This window comes from Xiphophorus maculatus, chromosome 24 (genome assembly GCF_002775205.1).
Source record: "Xiphophorus maculatus strain JP 163 A chromosome 24, X_maculatus-5.0-male, whole genome shotgun sequence".
NCBI classification, from domain to species: Eukaryota; Metazoa; Chordata; class Actinopteri; order Cyprinodontiformes; family Poeciliidae; genus Xiphophorus; species Xiphophorus maculatus.
The window spans coordinates 14,742,041-14,762,860 of record NC_036466.1 but is presented as its reverse complement, the minus strand read 5'-3'; the positions used below and the strand labels follow the sequence as shown (position 1 = coordinate 14,762,860).

The following is a 20,820-nucleotide window of genomic DNA, read 5'->3' as shown; positions in this document are numbered from 1 at the left end:
GAATTGGTTTGAAATGTTAAGTTAAATATTTATTTTACTATTAAGTGAGCAAATAAGTTTAAAAACTCCATGACAAACCTGTGTATTCTGTACGACAGAGTATTGACTTTATTTTTAAAATTATTCTCATAATTTTTAAAATAAAGTCATATTACATAAATAAAATCGAAATAATATGACAATAAAGTCATATTATGGCTTTATTCTCATATTAATATAACTTTATTCTGAAAATACAGTGACTTATTGTCGCATTATTACGAGTTTATTCTGTAATATTATAACTTTAGACTTTATTCTCGAAATATTACGACTTTATCTCGTAATTTTATCAACGTTAGTTTATCTGCTTCCGGTAATCTCCCGCCTTCAGCAGGTTCAAACCGCTCGTAGCCCCGCCCCCTGTGAGCCTTTATAAGCGAGCGGCTCCGCTGCTGCGTCACACACTGCTTCCAACTGCCGATCCTTGAACGTCGGAGAGAAGGAGACAGACAGATCAAAATGGTGAGTAAACCGCTTAAAACACGCATTTATATCGTAAAAGACGGATCTAAAAAGAGAAAAAGTTGTTGAAACGTTTTTTATTATAAACGTAGAAATCACACTTTATCCATGTTCTTTACAACATTTTTTTCCACTAATTGGCGTCGAACAAGGCCATGTTGGCGCAGATTAAAATGATCAAAAATAAAGTTTCACAGTTTACGCTTCAGTTTTCTAACCTCTTAGCCAGCCGGTGTTTTCACATATTTAGTTTAGTTATTTAAAATAAACCCGGATCAGTTTTTAAATGTACTTTAGCTGAAGGAGTTCTAGGCGGTAACTTTTAAATGTGAGGCGAACAGATAACGCCCTGCAGGTCCGTGAACGTTACATGGGGTGGGGGAGGGGCGGGAGCGCGGCTTCCTGCCTGCGTCGATGGGGCTTTTCCCCTTTTCTCCATGATGTGAGGGGTAATAAAAACTCATGTGACCCGGTTGGATCAAGATCCAACAGGTCTGCACTGAGACACCTGAGAGTGGAAACTACGTCACTGCTCCCGGGGAGGTGCGTTCAAGGTGCACCCGGAAATCCGAGGATTAAACGGAGAAGTTAAAGCTTTGACAGGGAGGGAAAATCTAGAAACTAGTCAGGATGAGTATTGAAGTTTGTAGGAACCTGACTGTAGGTGTAGTTAGTCATTTTGTGATAATTACATAATTGTGCCATTTCCTGATTAGGAAACGTGGCTGAACTTTACTAAAACCTCTTTAAGGAGCTCCCGATGCAGCATCTGCTAATGCCGCATGTTTACTGATAGAGTTCCTCTTAAAGGGCCGGTGTGCCGCTCAGCCGTTTATCATACCTGGCATAAAGTCAGAAACCATTAAGCCTGATCACTTTTCTCCTCTTCTCTGCAGCGTGAGTGTATTTCTATGCATGTGGGCCAGGCCGGAGCCCAGATGGGCAATGCATGCTGGGAGCTCTACTGCCTGGAGCACGGCATCCAGCCGGACGGCCAGATGCCCAGTGACAAGACGATCGGAGGGGGAGACGACTCCTTTAACACGTTCTTCAGTGAGACGGGGTCTGGGAAGCACGTCCCCAGAGCCATCTTTGTGGATCTGGAGCCCACCGTGATTGGTCAGTTCTTCCTGGAAACACAGCGTCTTAAACATGGAAGCATGTTCAGAAAACATGGCTGACACTGAAGGTTTTCCCTCCAACAGATGAAGTCCGTACAGGAACTTATCGGCAGCTCTTCCATCCTGAACAGCTGATCACCGGCAAGGAGGACGCAGCCAACAACTACGCCAGGGGCCACTACACGGTCGGCAAGGAGATCATCGACCTGGTTCTGGACAGGACGCGCAAACTGGTGGGTCAGGGTTTTGTTGGGTTCAAGGGTCAAGGTCTCGTTGGGTCGAGGTGTGGTAGAGACAATGCCCAGCGGGGTCAAGGGGTCACGGTCTGGTTGAGGTGTGGCTGTGTTAAAGTCTTGTTGGTGCCATCAGGGCATCTCTTCCTGACGTTCTGGGTGTGTTCTCCTTTCAGGCTGACCAGTGCACCGGTCTGCAGGGCTTCCTGATCTTCCACTCATTCGGTGGAGGAACCGGCTCCGGCTTCACCTCTCTGCTGATGGAGCGTCTCTCGGTGGACTACGGAAAGAAGTCCAAGCTGGAGTTCGCCGTGTACCCGGCTCCCCAGGTGTCCACGGCGGTGGTGGAGCCGTACAACTCCATCCTCACCACCCACACCACCCTGGAGCACTCGGATTGTGCCTTCATGGTGGACAACGAGGCCATCTACGACATCTGCCGCCGCAACCTGGACATCGAGCGCCCCTCCTACACCAACCTGAACCGCCTCATCGGCCAGATCGTGTCGTCCATCACGGCGTCGCTGCGCTTTGACGGCGCGCTCAACGTGGACCTGACGGAGTTCCAGACCAACCTGGTGCCGTACCCGCGCATCCACTTCCCTCTGGCCACCTACGCGCCCGTCATCTCGGCCGAGAAGGCCTACCACGAGCAGCTGTCGGTGGCCGACATCACCAACGCCTGCTTCGAGCCCGCCAACCAGATGGTGAAGTGCGACCCGCGCCACGGCAAGTACATGGCCTGCTGCCTGCTGTACCGTGGCGACGTGGTGCCCAAAGATGTCAACTCGGCCATCGCCACCATCAAGACCAAGCGCTCCATCCAGTTCGTGGACTGGTGCCCCACTGGCTTCAAGGTGGGCATCAACTACCAGCCGCCCACCGTGGTGCCGGGCGGAGACCTGGCCAAGGTGCAGCGCGCTGTCTGCATGCTCAGCAACACCACGGCCATCGCCGAGGCCTGGGCGCGCCTCGACCACAAGTTCGACCTGATGTACGCCAAGCGGGCCTTCGTCCACTGGTACGTGGGCGAGGGCATGGAGGAGGGCGAGTTCTCGGAGGCGCGGGAGGACATGGCGGCCCTGGAGAAGGACTACGAAGAGGTGGGGACGGACAGCGTCGGCGACGAAGACGAGGGCGAAGAGTACTGAACGCACAGACTCATTTTTATCATGTTTGTGCCTTAAAACGAATAAAGTTGATCTGAAATCTGATTGGTCGAGTCATTTACACAGGAAGTCACACAGGTGCTGCAACACAAACAGATTTATTTAAGGTCACACTTACAAAATCAGCTTTATTTTTTATAGTTTTCTCTTGCTGGAGGTTAACGACTACATAGACGGGAAACGCACAGAGGGGGTCCATGAGCAGCAGAGGAAACCTGGAGCGGATCCAGATCCGGCTCCGCAGGTTCAGCTACAACACAACACCAGCTGTCTGGGTGGGTAAAGCTCGTGGTGCATTCACATGCACGTTTCACACAGGTTCTCCTAAATGCTCCTGAACACATCGCCTAGATCGTCCTGAGTCAGTGCCGGGGGTCATCTGAGGTCGTCCAGGGGTCACTGGGGCAGCGCCTTGAGGATGGCGTTCACCTCCTCTGCAACCGCCGTCAGAGCAAACTCAAACTGGTCCTGGAGAGGAAGACAAGATGGCGGTGCTCACTTCCCCAACCAACTAATGAAGGACCACAAAACGTTTCAGTTTATTCTGTACAACGACATTAAAATAAAACAAATGGGTATAGATCTGAAATATAAACTAGGTTTATTTCTGTAAACAATATCTTTCATTTTGAGTTTATTCTCAAGAGCAGAATTTGGGTCACTCGGCTTCCTGCACTGAACCCTGGTTCAGTTCCATCTGCCACCAGCAGGTGGCGGCGTGGCTCAGCTTTACACCTTTCAGAGCAGAGAAGCATTAGAAACCAGGAAGAGAATCTGCTCTAGAAACGGTTAGTTTGAAGTTTGGGGTTTTAAAGTGTGTTTAGTAAAACTGAGCTACTGTTTGGTGTATCGGGGTGGTCCGGTTCGGGTCCGGTTCGGACTCACCTTGGTGCGGACCATCCCGGGCCGCTGGTCCCGGACGTGCTCCAGCGTAGCGGCGATGTCGATCTCCTTGACGCCTGCGGGGAACCAGAATCAGTCGGTCAGTGTCTGGAGCAGCAGCGGCCGCTTCACCCCGCATCTACTGCACCTTTAGCCATGCGGTTCAGAACCATGTCGATCAGGATGTAAGTCCCGGTCCGCCCAGTGCCGTCGCTATGGAAACACAGGAAGAGCCAATCAGAAATAGTCCCTTGGTTGTAACACCTGGGATCCGCTGATTGTACCTGCAGTGAACGATGATGGGGCAGGAGCGTCCGCGGTAGCATTTATTCACCTTCCTGAGAGAGAAACGGGACACGTTAGGGATTCACACCCAGGAATGTCTCTTAGTTATGAAAACAAGTCCAATAATCCATAAAGGTTTCAGGTTGAGACCAAAGCAAACGGGGAAGCTGCAGTACCTGCGGAAGTCCAGCAGGGGGCGCGTGGAGGTGGGGATTCCCTGCGCCGGCCAGCTGAGGAAGTGGAACTGTGTGAGCGTGCGCGTCTCCTGCGTCTGCACGTTCTTCAGGTAGAAACTGCGCACCAGGAAGTCGTTACACCAGATGTGCTCCGACACCAGGTTCACCTGGAGGGGAAGTGAGAGCGGGAAGTCACACCTGGACACCTGTCCAACCTGTCCCAACTGTCCAACCTGTCCCACCTCGTAGATGTGGTAGAGGGAGGAGCCTTCATCTGGCCAGTACCGGTCACACTGCTTCTCCCCGTCCTCCACCAGAGCCGTCATCATCACGATCACAGTGCAGCCGTTCTCCCAAACCATCTGCACACACACACCCACACGGCCGCCATGTTTGTTCTGGACGTAGCGGGCGGCCGCCATGACGCCTGCTTCCCCTCTGATCTCACCTGCCAGAAGTCAGAGATGGTGTGTGGCAGGGGGCCCTGGGTGGCGATGTAGGCCGGCATCCTGGGGTCGTGTTCAATCTGCAAGGTCACAATGAGGTCAGGAAGAGGTCAAGCAGAGGACAGCTCCCCCACCAGAACCAGGCTGTGGGTCTGAGCGGACTTACGATGGTGCTGGCGTTGACGTAATCGGAGCGAGACGGGTTGCTGTCGGCCTTCAGCTTCACCCTGGAGTGGTCATCTGCAGAACATGTGACCCGTGAGGTTCTGGTTCTACCGGGTCGGTATCAGTGTGTGGGGTAACTCACAAGGCAGCGAGTCGGGGCAGCGGTTCTTCTTGGTGTTGGCGTCGCTCTGGGCCACGGAGACGGCGCTGGGTTCTGCCTGGTAGGAGCAGAGAGCGGCCCACTCCTTCAGGAGCCGGTCCTTGTTCCGCAGGTGGTCCTCCATGTAGGCCTGGGGAGCCAGAGGAACCGGGTCGGACCGGGCTGTGTAGTTTTTAAACTTCTGCTTTTGTTCTGTTAATTCCTCCATAATCCCAGTTTTATTATTTGAGATTAAACAATATTCAGTTATGGAAACAAAGGGTGAGGGACAGGATGTGAATATTCCATGCTATCAACCGACACTGACGTCACCATGACGACGCCATGACTCCCACTGATCCAGTTAGCAAACCTTCATCTATTGGAGCTGGATGTGGGTGGAGCTGCAGCGCAGCAGAGAGGAAGGGGGCAGAGCCTGACCAAAGCTGCTAAATGTCCTCCGGTTGAACGTCATGTTTGTGTTTGACCTTTTGAGTGATTTGACTAGGACAGAGTGTGGTGACGTGCGGTTCTGACCAGGATCATGTGACCCGTTGAGATGTCCATGTTGGCCTGCGCCGGCTCCTCGCACCAGGACGGCGTGCTGCTGTGGGAGCTGGGACTGGGCTGGGCGCCGTCGCTGAACTGGGACGACACGCTGCTCACCCTGGAGTCCGGCCCGACTCCGCCCGCCACGCCGGCCCCGCCCACTGCGCCGGCCCCACTCCCCGCCGCGCCGCCGGCCCCGCCCACCGCGCCCAGGGCGGCGGCCTCCAGCCGGCCAAAGGCGCCTTTGGAAGCCATGTGCTGCCGACACAGATCCTGGTGACAATGTTAGCATGATACATTTATCAATACACCTGGAGCAATAATCACCATTAATTGATTAATCCACTAATTCAGCAACCGATTAATCGCTAAAAAGGCAGTTTGCTGAAAAAACTGAATTATCCATTAAAATAATTTCATTTCACCCCAATCTCCCAGATTTCCATTCTGGATCCAGCTGGATCTCCCAGGATCCCTCAGCATCACTCCCTCTTCTTCGTGTCTCCAGGTAATGGGATTCACCGTCACCTGCAGGTGGGCGGAGCCTCACCTGGTACTCCTGGTGGGTGAAGCCGCCGCCGTCCGGGCCCAGGCCCAGCTTCTTGGCGGCCAGACGGTGGGCGTGGCGGCGCAGGCAGGCGATGGTCATGGCCGCCACCAGGATGCCGCCGATGCACGCCGTGGACACCAGCGTGGCGAACAGCCAGCGGGAGCCGGGCTGGACTCTGGTCGCCAGGGGCAACGACGACTTCCCTTCATCCGTCTGCACAAAAACACAGAATCCTCAGCGCTCATCATTAGAACCAGGACAGAACCAGGTTTCAGGTCTCACCTGTTCGGCGCCGCTCTGGAGAACCTTTAGGCCCGTTTCAGTCTGCAGGAAGTTCTGCCCTGCAACTGAGGACATCATCCAGGTGTCAGCAGGAAGAATGGCTCTGATTGGCTGAAGGCTTCAGATGGAGGATCTGCCTCTTGTCTATAAGCCCCGCCTCCTCTCACCTGGTTGGTGTGCAGCCGTCAGGTTCCTGGAGTTGGGTCTGGTTCTGAAGCTGACAGCCTGTCCGACCGCACTGCAGAGAAGAACCGGGTCAGAATCTTCAGATCATCGTCATGTTGATCCGTTATGATCAGTAGGACTGAGGGGTTTCTGCCCAGGGCGGCAGGGGAATGGGGCGTTCAGAGCAAGAACGCTCTGGTTGTCATGACGAACAGAGTCTGACATGTGATTGGCTGAAGCGACAAGGTAGAAGCGGCCGTACCTCTGATTGGTGTGTCCAGACAGCTTGGCTCCACCTCCTGCGTCCTGATTGGCTAGCTCCTTCTGTCCTTCAGCTGGCCTGGCGGTTGGGGGCGGAGCCTCCTGCAGAGCCGCCTTATACGCCATTAAGGCTTCTGTGAGCTGATTGGTGGAGACAGGGACACATCACCTTCCACTCGTTGTCATGGTGATGACCTCTCTGAGGCCGACGCAGTAAGAAAAACTAACGGAGCCCAGACCCGGTTCTGATTGGACCAGCAGGACTCACCTTCTGCTTGGCTGCTGGACCGTCTCCCAGGTGATCTGCTGGAGGACAACAGACATTACTGACCTCTGACCTCTGACCCCTGACCTTTCTGACCGCAAGCCGCTCACCGACCTGCGATTCCGTCCCTATGCCCGGGGACGGAGGACGAGTCCAGCCGCGCAGCAGACGGGTCCAAACCGTCCAGCAGCAGAGACAGTCTGCGCAGGGATCGCCCTGGAAACACAGAGACAGGAAAACTACAGGAAAACTCCAGACTGATCAAAAACTACAGGAAGCTCTTGCAGAACTCCAGACTGAACTACAGAGAGCCAGTCTATCGGCGGACCGTCCAGTCCTGACAGGACGTCCAGCTCCTGCTTCCTGAGCTGAGGATCCTGGGAGTTGTAGTCCTGGCTGTAGTCCAGAGGGAAGTCCAGGTCTGGCAGCAGGGAGGAGCCGGCGGCCGGCGCCCCCCGGTGGCGAGGCAGCGCCGGCGAGGAGGACAGGTAGAGGGACAGCAGGTCCTGCAGCAGCAGCCGGTCCCGGTCCAGAGCGTCGCCCCGCTGGAAGGTCGGGTTCTGGTCCAGAGAGTTGAGGGAGCGCTGCTCCTGGTTCTGGTTCTGCAGCACAGACAGCGGGTCATTTCCTGCTGCCGCCACTGGGGGGCAAGGCGAGTCTGCTCCTACCTGATGGTACGGGTCCAGTACCAGGTAGTCCAGGTACTGCTGCGTCAGCTCGGGTTCTGCTGGACCTCCAGGGTCCGGTTCTGTCTGAGGGGCCGGGCCCAGCAGCCTGGAGGACCTGGGGAACCAAACGGACCTGGGTTGACTGGTTAACGGGTCTCCTAATGGTTCAGACTCGTTATTAGACCCGTTAACTGGTTCTCCTTACGGTTTGGGCGGGTTCTCCTCCGGATCCGGGTCCAGAACCGGGTCGGTAGGAACCCAGCTCAGCTCCCGACTGATGATGGACTGGGTCAGCTCATCCTTCCAGGTCAGACCTGGAGGTCACATGACACAGTGTAACTCTGGTGGGCGGGGCCTAACTCCTCCGGTGTGGGCGGGGCCTACAGTCAAACTCACCTTGAACCATCAGGTCCTTCAGGACTTCCTGCAGCCGCAGCAGAACCGGGCCGGAGACTCGGTACCGGACCGGCTTCTGGTCTGGAGCGCGGCACTGGCCCAACAGGCCGTCTGGACGGGACAACACGCAAGGTCAGCCTGGTTCTGAAGGATGACCCAGGGGAAGCCCACAGCATGATGCTGCCACCTCCATGCTCTCTGTTCAGTGCTGGACTGGTTTGACTGGGTCAGCTAGTCGCTGCAGAACCCGTAAATGATTCACCAGGGTCTGGAACGGTCACCATGGTTACATGCTGACACTTAGACACGGGTTTACATTTAGCATGAACCCATTTGCACTGATCATTAGCTTTGTAACCATAGCAACAGCAGAGTCAGGTCTGCTGCAGGCTGCGCTGACTCACCACCACCAACATGAGGGAAACTCTGGCTGCTGATGTCGCCGTTGTCATGGAGACGGAGAGGCACATCAGAGATTGGCAGAGGCAGAGGTCTAGTTTACTCTGCTGAGGCTTCAGTCATCTCTGCTTTATTAAACATTAGCTTCATTAGCTACGAGCTTCATTAGCTACCAGCTTGCTTAGCTTCTAGATTCATGAGCTTCATTAACTACTAGCTTCATTAGCTACCAGCTTGCTTAGCTTCTAGATTCATAAGCTTCATTAGATACTAGCTTTGTAAGCTACTAGCTTCATTAGTTACTAGCTTCATTAGCTACCAGCTTGCTTAGCTTCAAGATTCATAAGCTTCATTAGATACTAGCTTTGTTAGCTACTAGCTTCATTAGCTTCTAGCTTAATTAGCTACTAGCTTGCTTAGCTTCAAGATTCATAAGCTTTGCTAGATACTAGCTTTTTTAGCTACTAGCTTCATTAGCCACTAGCTTCTTTAGCCACTAGTGTTTTTAGCTTCATTAGCCACTAGCTTCTTCAGCTTCATTAGCTACTAGCTTCATTGGAAACTAGCTTCATTAGCTTCTAGCTTCATTAGCTACTTGCTTCTTTAGCTTCATTAGCTATTAGCTTCATTAGCTTCTAGCTTTGTTAGCTACTAGCTTCATTAGAAACTACCTTTTTTAGCTTCAATAGCTACTAGCTTCATTAGCCACTAGCTTCATTAGAAACTAGCTTCTTTAGCTTCATTCGCTACTAGCTTCATTAGAAACTAGCTTCTTTAGCTTCATTAGCTACTAGCTTCATTAGAAACTAGCTTCTTTAGCTTCTAGCTTCATTAACCAGTACCTTCTTTAGCTTCATTAGCTACTAGCTTCATTAGAAACTAGCTTAATTAGCTTCATTAGCTACTAGCTTCATTAGCTTCATTAGTTACTAGCTTCATTAGCTACTAGCTTCATTAGCAACTTGCTTCTTTAACTTCATTAGAAACTAGCTTCATTAGCTACTAGTTTAATTAGAAACTAGCTTCATTAGCTTCTTTAGCTTCATTAGAAACTAGCTTCATTAGCTACTAGCTTCATTAGCAACTTGCTTCTTTAGCTTCATTAGAAACTAGCTTCATTAGCTACTAGTTTAATTAGAAACTAGCTTCATTAGCTTCTTTAGCTTCATTAGAAACTAGCTTCATTAGCTACTAGCTTCATTAGCCACAAGTTTCTTTAGCTTCATTAGAATCTAGCTTCTTTAGCTTCATTCGCTACTAGCTTCATTAGCCACTAGCTTCTTTAGCTTCATTAGCTACTAGCTTCATTAGAAACTAGCTTCATTAGCTACTAGCTTCATTAGAAACTAGCTTCTTTAGCTTCTAGCTTCATTAACCAGTACCTTCTTTAGCTTCATTAGCTACTAGCTTCATTAGAAACTAGCTTCATTAGCTTCATTAGCTACTAGCTTCATTAGAAACTAGCTTCATTAGCTACTAGCTTCATTAGCTTCATTAGTTACTAGCTTCATTAGCTACTAGCTTCATTAGCAACTTGCTTCTTTAGCTTCATTAGAAACTAGCTTCATTAGAAACTAGCTTCATTAGCCACTAGCTTCTTTAGCTTAATTAGAAACTAGCTTCATTAGCTACTAGCTTCATTAGCTTCCTACAGAGAAAAGCAAAAACCTGAAAATAATCAACAATATAATAAATATTAAATTGTCCCCTCTCTTCCAGTTTTCTGTGGGTTTTTTTCTTGCTGACTAAATGTTCATGAATTGTGGTTTGGGTTTTCTAAATGCAGTAAATGATTTTGGATGAGCAGAAGGGTTTTTCTCTGGAATGTTCTCCTGTCTTTGCCCTTTTGAAGAGTCGCTAACAGAACTCAGTCTGCTGGAGTCCACAGAAAGAATCCGTCTCTTCCTGTGATCTGCAGCGGATTCCTCTGGATTTGATCTGTTATGATGAACCTGAGTTACTTTAAACTGACCGTTGCTGCAGAGCTGACCTCTGGGACAGATCTTCTTCTGAAACAAACAACCTGCAGAAAAAATTAAAAAACACAAAAACATTCAAATCAAAGTTAGGTTTTCATTTATCCCATAAATCCCAAATATCCCAGAAATATCACCATGGAAACCAGGTGAGGCGACATTTCACCACGACCTGCTGATGGATGATGTCACAGTGATGACGTCATCTGAATGTTTTTCTACTAGAAACGCCTCCGGTCTCCATGGCAACGCAAGACAGCTGGTCGCCACGGCAACGTCGGTTTCCAGCAGCCCCAGTTGGACTCAGTCAGCGCTCTGTTATCGACTAATTGAGCCTGATGACGTCCGGAGGGACAGATCAGCTTCAACGTCAGTGACATTTATTCTGAAAGTCCAGATAAAACCTCTTCCTGTTTTAAAACCACAGTTATGATGGCTGCCATCATATAAACAGGAACTACCTGACACTGAAAAGTGCTGAGTCGGTGGTTGCTATGGCAACTCCCACTTCTCTGGACACAAACAGCAGCTGGATTAAAACCAGAATGAACCTGAATATTTATCCCAGAATGAGAGGAAGGACGTTTCACCTGCAGGTCCTTCATCAGTTAGAGACACATAAACAGAAATACATTAAAATAAAAGATCAGAGCGGGAAACTGCAACTTCCTGTTAGCAGCTCAACATGAAGGCTGTTTGTGATTTGTAACAAAACAGCCACACTGTTGATTCTGGTTCATTAAACTCTCTGTCATCACATCAATCTATGGAGTCTGAAGAAAAGAGTTGGATAACCTGAAGAGAAAACGCTTTTATGAACAATATATGTTTAGAATCAAACCCACACAGTTTGTTTCATTTAATTTAGTAAATTAAAAGCACTGAATTTAGCTGAAGCTAACCACTAATTAGCATTAACACACAATCAGTTCATCTGTGATTGATTAATGTTTACAGAAAGAAATGAACAACTATTTAAAACACGGTGGAGATACTGATTAATCTGAAAATAAAACCGGAAATGTGTCTGATTGGAAAGTAAAGATAGTAGAACATGTTGGGATGGTTCACTCTGACTAGTATTTAGGATCTCAGTTTAATCTTCCTGATCATTAATATGAACGCCAGCCAGCATGTTGTTTCGGATCTACATGTGACTTTATGGAATAACTGGAGATGTTTTCTCATGTTAAAGGTCAGAAATCATGAATCGATAACCAATCACAGGGTCAGGCCTGACGCTGTCCGCGGTGCTGAAACATCATCAGCTATGACTCATAACTGCGTGACGTATGTTTCACCAACCCGCAACACAAACACGCATTTCAAAGCTGCTGCGGGATCTGAAGCTGCGGGGAGCGGAGGATTTCCTGGAGTCACAAACTGGGACCAGTTCAGATCTGGGAAATCCCTCTGGTTTTATAGATACGACCCATTCAGTCAGTCAGAGATGGTTTCCATTAATATAATGATAATGATAATAATGATAATAATGATAATGATAATAATAATAATAATAATAATGATAATAATAATGATAATGATAATAATGATAATAATAATAATGATAATAATAATAATAATAATAATGCTTTCTGACAGCAGCTTCAAATTCAATCCGTCCAACTCCGAGTCTCTGCTTCCCCTCGGATCCACATGAACCCAGATCCAGATGTTGGTCACTGATGGCGCCACAGCAGAGCAGGAAACGCAGAACAGACTGGGCTTCAAGCCGGGTCCGGTTCTGGTTCCGACTGACATTAATCCGGTTTCATCCAGAATAAAAGCAAACAACTTCCAGAGAAACAAAGTGTCTCATTTTAATAGTCCAACTCTCTCCAGGCGGCCAGTCATCCACATGACGGACCGAACCGGAGCCGGAGCCGGGCCGGGTCTTACCGTGTCGGGCGGCCGAGCAGAGGCGGCAGGAGGCGGTGAGGAGGAGGCAGAGGGCGGCGCAGAGCCGCGGAGACATCATGGCAGCTCCGGTAGACCCGGTAGATCCGGCAGGAGGAAGCTGCTGCTCTTAGCTGCTCCACATGTCTGAGGAAGAGGAGGAGGAGGAAGAGCAGCCAGCAGGGGGCGCCACACCGCAACAACTACAGCTGAAGAAGCAGATAGATTTAGAAAAGAAATTAATTTAGGATCAATAAGGCAGAAATATTAATATGACCGATTTATATTTACATCGACATCCTTCATTTCACTGATGATGCATTTGTACCTGAGCTGCCAGCAGCTTCGTAACACACACACACACACACACACCCCTACACACACACGCTCCCCCACACCCCGACACACACACGCACCCCCACACACATACACCCTTATACACACCCCGACACACACATGCTCCCCCACACACACACCCCTACACACACACACCCCGACACACCCCCCCACACACACACCCCCCCTACACACACACGCTCCCCCACACCCCGACACACACACGCACCCCCACACACATACACCCCTATACACACCCCACACACACCCCGACACACACATGCCCCCCACACACACGCCCCCCACACACACACAGCTGCTCCTCCCTTCAGCGTCGCAGTAAAAACTTCAGAACAACTTTGGGAGCGTCGGCTAAAGCTAAACATAACTGAAAACACGGTGGAGGCAGCATCATGCTGTGGGATCCTGTGAATGTTTGCAAATATTTATTTAAAATCCAACTGGGAAAATATCTGAACATAACCAGCTATAACTGGTAACTATGGGAGCTGTGAAGGGACATTCAGTTTCCAGGATAAAGTGGCTTATTGCAGAAGCTGCAGGTCTCTGTCCCCCCTCCCCCACCCGATGCTGCAGCCTTGGCAGCCAGCGCTCTGCTGGCTGCAGCATTGCCTCAACCTGCAGCTGCTGAGGAGGAAGAAACAGACACAACTAAAATAAAAACACCCAGACTGATCCAGATTCATCAACTTTATTTCTGAAGCTGATCAATAAAATCTTTCAGATAAAATCAGAGTCACTTCCTGTCATCCACAGGAAGTGGAGAGCCGAGGTCGTCCTGTCCTCAGTCGACGACCAGAGAGTTCCTGATGGACGGAAACAGCTCAAAGAAACCCTGGGGACCAAGCAGACAGGAAGTGGTGGTAAACAACAGGAAGTGGATAGAAAAGCCACAGGAAGTGGAGATGAACCCCCATCAGGCTAAACTGAGTGAGGATCTCCATCTGCCACCAAATGGGAGGCCATGGTTGTTTACGTCTGTTTCCCAGACAACGGCTGGTTGTTTAACACAAACACAGGCTGACTGCAGGTCACGTGATCATCAGCTAAACCAGCTGCTCCGAGTCTGAAACTCCTTCATCCTCCATCTGACTACCAGACGGACAGTGGCAGGAAAACATCCAGAAGACAAAACATAGTCAGGTGTGAAAACTGTGACATGTTCCAGCAGCCATGAGAGCCATGGAAACATTTATGAGTCTCCAGGCATCGGGTTCATTTAGGAGATTACACATGTTTAAGAAAGGTTATTTACTGAGTTACTACGGCAACACCATCAGGTCAAAACGGCTGCTGAGCTTTCAGCTGTTTAACCCAGAAACCGCTCACCTTGAACAGGGCGGTGCTCTGCAGCACGCTGGAGGTGCAGCACATCTCCCGGATGGAGTGCATGGCCAGCTGCGGCGCTCCGATGTCGGCCACGGGGACGCCGAGCCGCGCCGCCAGGATGGGGCCGATGGTCGTCCCACAGGGGCTGTCGTTACGCACCATCACATCCTGTAGGGGGCCACACAGACAGGAAGTCTTATTCTGAAAGGACTCCAGGGATTTAACATGGGTTAGTTTGTCCTCTAGTGGTCGTTAGGGTGAACTGCAGGCGGTCTGAGCTGATTTCATCCACTGTTTCTGTCTTTGCTTCCATGTCTACAGTTTACTTTATTTAGACCGTTCTGTAGAAAGTGTTAATGAAGTGAATTCAGTGCAGATATAGAGCTAAGAAAGTTAGCGAGTTAGCATAGCTGTTAGCTCCAGCTAGCTCCATCATGGTTCAGGATGTTCAGGTTAACTGATGTAGATGTGACATGTGATCTATCAGCTTTGAGGCTAACAGGAAGTGGGTGTGGCTAACAGGAAGCCGGTGTGGCTAACAGGAAGCCGGTGTGGCTAACAGGAAGCCGGTGTGGCTAACAGGAAGCCGGTGTACCTGCAGCGGCACTCCGACGCGGCTCGCCACCTCCCGGACCACGCAGGCGGTGACGGCGGTGGTGGCGTAGCGCTGGTTGCTGTTGAACTTGATGACTGGGCCCTGAAAGCAGAGAGGCCTTCAGTAAAAGCTGTTCCTATTGGACGGTGAGGCGGCCAATCAGGATACAGACTGACCTTGTGGAAAGCTGGCCGGTGGTTTTCTTCATGCTTCTCCCTGAGGAAACAAGCACAGCTCCAGGTTAGCAGCTGGTTGGTCAACATTTGCCTAGTTAACAACAGACTGGATCCAGCAGCCCGCAGCATGATGCTGCCTCCGCCAGCAGCTGCCTGAAAGCCCGGTCCGGGTGAAATGTTTGGAGCAAAGCGGATCCAGCCGTTGCCGTTAAACGATTCCATGACCAGACTGACGTGTAGTTGGGGTGAACGGCGTGCGCCATGTCGGCGCTGATCATGAAGGAGCGCGGCGCCGCCTGCTGGAAGGCGCTGGGGTTGCGGGTGGAGGCGGCCAGCCGGCTGAGGATCAGCTCCGTCAGGTTGGACTGGGCTCCCTGGGCGCTCTCTGACCCCACCTGCAGCAGACGCAGAGGTCACCGAGGGGCCGGGGGTCGGGTCAGAGGTCGGCGGCCGAGTCAACTCACCTCCTCGTTGTCGAACAGAGTGATCATCCTGACGTTGGGGTCAGAGGTCAGAGAGTCGGCACAGCAGGACTCCAGCAGGCCCTGAAAGACGGAGCAGATGGAGGAAACGCTCTGCAGCGGGTGGAGCTGCAGCTGCAGTACCGGCTCTGACCTGCAGGGCGCAGTAGCAGCTGTGCAGGTTGTCCAGACGGGGAGAGAAGATGAACTCCTCGTAGACTCCTCCTAGAGCCTGCAGGGAAACCTGGAGGTCAGGACCAGCACGGGCCGGCCCAAAGCACACGCAGCATGGGCGCCAGGAGGCCGCGGGCGCCACGAGGCCGCGGGCGCCAGGAGGCCGCGGGCGCCACAATACGGCAGAAAATAATGACTTTCATTTCAATTCTGCACTAATTCAGCTGCAGAGCAAAAATATATGAAATAAAACGTCTAATAATAATAATAATAATAATAATAATTGACTTTGTTCCTGCAGACAACTCAGACACATTCCTGCTGCTTTAGTTTTGTACCAGCATGTAGCGTAGCGCTAGCTTAGCTACTCAATATGCAGCCTAGCCAGTTCTTCTTCATTGCTTTCATTCAGCCGAACCTTCGGCGGCCTAATCAAAGGCCGTCCTGCTCACAGTGACGTTTAGTTTGACTGTTTCACTCAAAACATTTCAAATAAGCAACAGCAGGTGACAACATGGCGGCCGGCCCGTTTCTGACGGCGCCAACATGGCGGCTCGTGAATGTCTGATCTCCATGGTAACCGACAGGAAGTGCAGACTCACCGCCGGCTGCGTGTCGACCAGACACAGCTCAAAGTCCAGCAGAGAGTCCGGCTGAACGCCCAGCTCCGAACACAGAACCCTGACCAGGGCGGGGTGGTGCTTGTCAGCCTGGACCCAAACAGAACCAGGATCAGAACCAGAACCAGAACCGGGCCAGGCGTCGTAAAGAACTCACCGTGTTGGCGGCAGACGAAGCGTCTCCAGACGAAGACGATCCGGTCTCCAGCTCCTCCTGGACCGCCGTGCCGAGGATGGGAACCCTGAAACCAACACGGTGCGTTCACTGCAGCTGGGAAATCACAGACACCTTCACGTTCCGTATCCGTCCCGAGTTGGGCTCACAGGTGGTTCTCCTTGTTGGGGCCGAAGGCGTCGTTCACGTCGCGCTGCAGGTGGATGGCCAGGTGAGGCACCCGGAGCAGAGGGCGGGGCACGTGGACCAGGCGCTGGACCAGCTGGCCGTCGCTCTGCAGAGGAAGAGGAGGAGGAAGAGGAGGAATTGGAGGAGGAAGAGGAGGAGGAAGAGCAACTTGTCATGCAGGAAAAAACTCAAGTTTTACTTTATTTTTCATTCCTGCAACATTAAGAGAAAAAAACAGGAGAACAGTTTCTGTTATTTTTATTAAAAAGATTATTTCTTTTTAATCATTACTTTTTTGTTTTCTTTTAATTTACTTCATTATTATTGTTAAGAAAATATTTTTATTTACTGTTTTATCTGTTTTCATAATGACAGAAAACTATTTCTTGGACATTTTTTGTTCACCCATGATGATGTTTTATGTAATATTACTAGTAATATTTCATAATTACTAGGGAACATGGGAAATTTTTTTCTTTTGCGTTCCCTCGCAAAACTGTGCTGGTCAGTTATGCAGCATAATTTAATAATTAGCATAATAATAATAAGCATAATTTAATACTGTAAGCCTTTCTTACGGTGGGCGCCGTACTTTATGCTTTAATAAAACTTTATGTGAGGTTTTTCCATGAATGTTAGAATCTTTTTGTGAAATATCTGAAGTTTTATATCTTTCTTTAGGATAGAAAGGCACCATAAAAACCTGTAATATAAACAGAAACTTTCCGTAAGTAGGAAAGAAATAAAAATACATCCAAACTATATTTCTGAGTTATTATCGCGGGTAATAAATCATCTGACAGTTTTGATTGTGTCTCTGTTGTTCTAGTCTGAATGGTTTAAAGAGCTGCTTTCAGTTCCATCTTAGCCTTAACAGACATAAACATGCAGGAAAAAATAAATCGGTTTTCAATCAGTGTTTTGCACCAAACAGTTAATAATAATAAACAAGTTATATTATTAAAAACATGACAAACTAATGATGGTAAAGGGCAGCACTGGGTTAACTCGGGGAATCTCATCTGTCCGTGTATCAATCAACTCCAAACCTTTTCTTTGTTCCGTCACAATTATCGATTTATTCCATTTTGATGATCAGGCTCCAAACTTTGCCAGGACTGACCGCCCCGCTCACCGCTTCCTAATACACACAAAGCCAGCAGGTCAGTGACCTTCACATTCACACCTGGTGACGTCACGCCCACATCAACACACCTAAGTGTCAAAGCCTCCTGCTGCTGTCATATCAATAATGACTTATTTCATTCATATGGCTCTTACAGAGCCTCAGTGAAAACTTGTTTATTATTATTAACTGTTTGGTGCAAAACACTGATTGAAAACCGATTTATTTTTTACTGCATGTTTATGTCTGTTAAGACTAAGATGGAACTGAAAGCAGCTCTTTAAACCATTCAGACTAGAACACAACAGAGACACAATCAAAACTGTCAGATGATTTATTACCCGCGATAATAACTCAGAAATATAGTTTGGATGTATTTTTATTTCTTTCCTACTTACGGAAAGTTTCTGTTTATATTACAGGTTTTTATGGTGCCTTTCTATCCTACAGAAAGATATAAAACTTCAGATATTTCACAAAAAGATACTAACATTGATGGAAAAACCTCACATAACCTTATATTAAAGCATAAATTACGGCGCCCACCGTAAGAAAGGCTTACAGTATTAAATTATGCTTATTATTATTATTATAATTATTAAATTATGCTGCATAACTGACCAGTACAGAAAAAAATCCCCCATGTTCCCTAGAGGCTCCATATTATATAAATAATAGACAATTTCTTTTCTATTTCCATTAATCTGAATAAAGAACGTTCCTCCTGTCACAGTGCAGCAGACCGGAGCTCTGGCGCCCCCTGCTGCTCCCAGGCTGAACTACCTTCACCATGACGCGGCCGGCCACCGTCAGGTCTCGGTCGAACCAGGTGTTCCAGATGCCGCCGCCGTAGCACTCCACGCCCACCTGCAGCACGCCCTGCTTCGTTCTCTTGGAGCGCGGCTTCACCTGCAACAGGAAGCAGCTGCAGCACCTGGTGGAGGCGATGGGACGGGCGGGGTCAGAGGTCGTACCTTGAGGCAGGGGCTGTCGGTGTGCGCTCCGATCATGGAGAAACCATTTCCTGGCAGATACTTTCCTCCCACGGCGAAGGCGATCAGGCTGGAGAAATTCCTCGTCACAAAATACTGCAGAGAAGATCTTTGTTAGCTTCCACCCGCTAGCTCCCTGACCTTTGACCCCGACCCACCTTGCTGGCCGGCTTGATGTCCCACTGCTCCGTCTCCTTCAGCTCGGTGAAACCGGCCTCCAGCAGGCGCCGTCTGCACTCCTCCACCACTGCAGGAAACCACAGAAGAAGAAGAAGCCGTTGCTATGGTGATTAATATGGTGAACAGAGAGAGGGTCAAAGGGCAGGAAGATTGGGACCCATCTGTTCCTTCTTTATCTTATCTGGAGCTCAAAGTCACCGGACCAGAACCGGGTCGGCTTCCTGCTGACTCAACAGAACCGCTGGAGCCACCACCAAACCCAACCGGGTCAATCAGAACCTGGAGCTGAGAACTACCAACCACCAGGATTAACCTGGAAGTCAAACTGTACGAGGAAAAGAACCAGAACCAGACTGGACCAGAACCAGACGTTTATATTTATAATCCTAATGTTTTTATTAGAGAAAACTAATAACTCTCAGAAACCCATCAGCTGGAACTAAAACCCAAACCCAACAGAACTTGGTATGAAACGGGTGCAGAATCTAGAAATGTTTTTCTATATCGGTCCAAAAGGCTGCAGTTACTCCCCCTGACCTGCAGGAGGCGCGACACATGGAGTCAGCCAAACACAACAGAGTACTGAGGCTCTGCTGCAGCCGCAACACAACCAGAACCTCCAGTCTGCTGTGGCTTAGGGTCAAAGGTCAGGTTAGTGCTGTCGCCATGGATACAAGAGGAACTTGTTTTAATAAATAAACATCTATGTTCTCCTGAAATGGTGGCAGAGCGAAACGGTTAAAAACGTTCTGGACTGACATCAACTCCAGATTGATGTTCAGAAACCATGGCAACCGATTTAACACGACAGCAAGCATCATCATCATCATCATCAGCATATGCAGTTAAATTAATCTGCATTTCCCCCAAAGGGAAGCTAAATGTCTCTGTAGATGGGGATGCTGTGGCTGCGCTCCAGTAGCAGTCAGCGTTCCAACTCATCTGCAGAGGCCTCTGACTGAAGACTGCTGCTGTATGATGATTACAACACGCTAACCTGTCTCGCTGGTCGTACAGGATAGTTTGGTTACAAAGATGTTGGAGAGGTTTGGATAAAACTTCTCATGTTCAACCCCTCTGGGATTTGGGGTCAAAGTTCAGGTATTATTTTAGGTTTTGAGCTGATAATTCAATAGCAGCATGTGGCAGCTTCTTGTGAATTAATTACTCTAAAATGTTTGCCGAGTTCAAAACGCAGCTATAAAGAGTTAGGAAAGTGACAATGATAATAATTATTGCTTTTAAAACGCGCTGAGAATAAAGAAGTGTTTAAATTCAGACATTTCTGAACGGGGTTCAGTGTGACGCCTCTCGGATTTTTCCAAATGCTAAACATCGCCCTTTCCCCAGACCTTACCATGATACGGAGACACTCCTCTGTTGACAAACTGCAGAAACTCCTTGGCTGCTGCCTGCACTGCTTCTTTCTTCATGATTAAAGTCTGAAAAACACCCAATAAAGAGCAATAAAAGTCAGAATCACAGCTGCGCAGGGTCATCAGATCCGAGTCACGAGCCTTAGACTCCGGGGAGATGAAACAGCTTGAAAAACTTACTTTTTAGGGGTAACAGATACAAACTTCCACCTGAAGGCCACAACCAATAAATATAAAGTGGATTAAAATGATAAAAATCTATTTAAGATTTAAGTTGAAAGGAAAAGTGGGGTGCGTCCGATAAAGGAATCACCGGCTAGCTAATCTGAAAAACAAAGCGACTCTCTCCGATTTTCCTGCTTTTCTTGTTCTGCCGACCAGTCAACTCGGCTTTCAGCGAGGAAATAACAGCTCCCACATAACCCACACGTTAGATAATCATTTTTATAACGCTTACCAGCATGAATTACACTTTCAAAGTCTGAACTCCACCGCAGCGACAGAGGAAAGAGATAAACGACGTTTGCAATCACAGACCCTCAGCGCCACCCAGCGGCCAGGAGG

At 49.2% G+C, this 20,820-nt stretch overlaps 3 protein-coding genes across 6 annotated transcripts; 1 reads left to right on the top strand and 2 right to left on the bottom strand.

The window, feature by feature from the left end:
• The first annotated feature begins 424 nt into the window (after nt 1–424).
• Nucleotides 425–3,072, top strand: tuba4a (tubulin alpha 4a). Its single transcript, XM_014474535.2, has 4 exons — nt 425–504; nt 1,401–1,623; nt 1,710–1,858; nt 2,035–3,072. Exons 1-4 carry the CDS (start codon nt 502–504, stop codon nt 3,007–3,009), a joined length of 1,350 nt encoding a protein of 449 aa, XP_014330021.2. The 5' UTR covers nt 425–501; the 3' UTR covers nt 3,010–3,072.
• A 37-nt stretch (nt 3,073–3,109) lies between these two features.
• Nucleotides 3,110–12,704, bottom strand: LOC102224458 (receptor-type tyrosine-protein phosphatase-like N). 3 transcript variants are annotated; one of them, XM_023329488.1, is made up of 22 exons: nt 12,531–12,704; nt 10,628–10,678; nt 8,257–8,367; nt 8,066–8,174; nt 7,861–7,993; nt 7,521–7,794; nt 7,307–7,408; nt 7,196–7,233; nt 6,929–7,068; nt 6,669–6,739; nt 6,502–6,566; nt 6,220–6,432; nt 5,658–5,942; nt 5,124–5,271; nt 4,983–5,056; nt 4,819–4,896; nt 4,613–4,732; nt 4,371–4,537; nt 4,194–4,247; nt 4,058–4,122; nt 3,913–3,986; nt 3,110–3,495 (listed from the first exon to the last, which is right to left on the bottom strand). In XM_023329488.1, the coding sequence occupies exons 1-22, from the start codon at nt 12,607–12,609 to the stop codon at nt 3,424–3,426; spliced, it is 2,523 nt and encodes an 840-aa protein (XP_023185256.1). In that variant the 5' UTR covers nt 12,610–12,704; the 3' UTR covers nt 3,110–3,423. The 3 variants fall into 3 exon arrangements, with proteins under 3 accessions (XP_023185256.1, XP_023185257.1, XP_023185258.1); XM_023329489.1 differs by having other exon boundaries at nt 7,196–7,230; XM_023329490.1 differs by having other exon boundaries at nt 7,861–7,975; nt 12,531–12,703.
• Nucleotides 12,705–13,559: 855 nt separating this feature from the next.
• On the bottom strand, nt 13,560–20,820 carry dnpep (aspartyl aminopeptidase). 2 transcript variants are annotated; one of them, XM_023329416.1, is made up of 15 exons: nt 20,714–20,820; nt 20,238–20,322; nt 18,859–18,947; nt 18,683–18,796; nt 18,492–18,617; nt 16,564–16,688; nt 16,397–16,481; nt 16,222–16,329; nt 15,600–15,677; nt 15,449–15,529; nt 15,219–15,379; nt 14,985–15,024; nt 14,809–14,910; nt 14,214–14,381; nt 13,560–13,719 (listed from the first exon to the last, which is right to left on the bottom strand). In XM_023329416.1, exons 1-15 carry the CDS (start codon nt 20,717–20,719, stop codon nt 13,669–13,671), a joined length of 1,419 nt encoding a protein of 472 aa, XP_023185184.1. In that variant the 5' UTR covers nt 20,720–20,820; the 3' UTR covers nt 13,560–13,668. The 2 variants fall into 2 exon arrangements, with proteins under 2 accessions (XP_023185184.1, XP_023185185.1); XM_023329417.1 differs by lacking the exon at nt 20,714–20,820 and adding an exon at nt 20,437–20,685.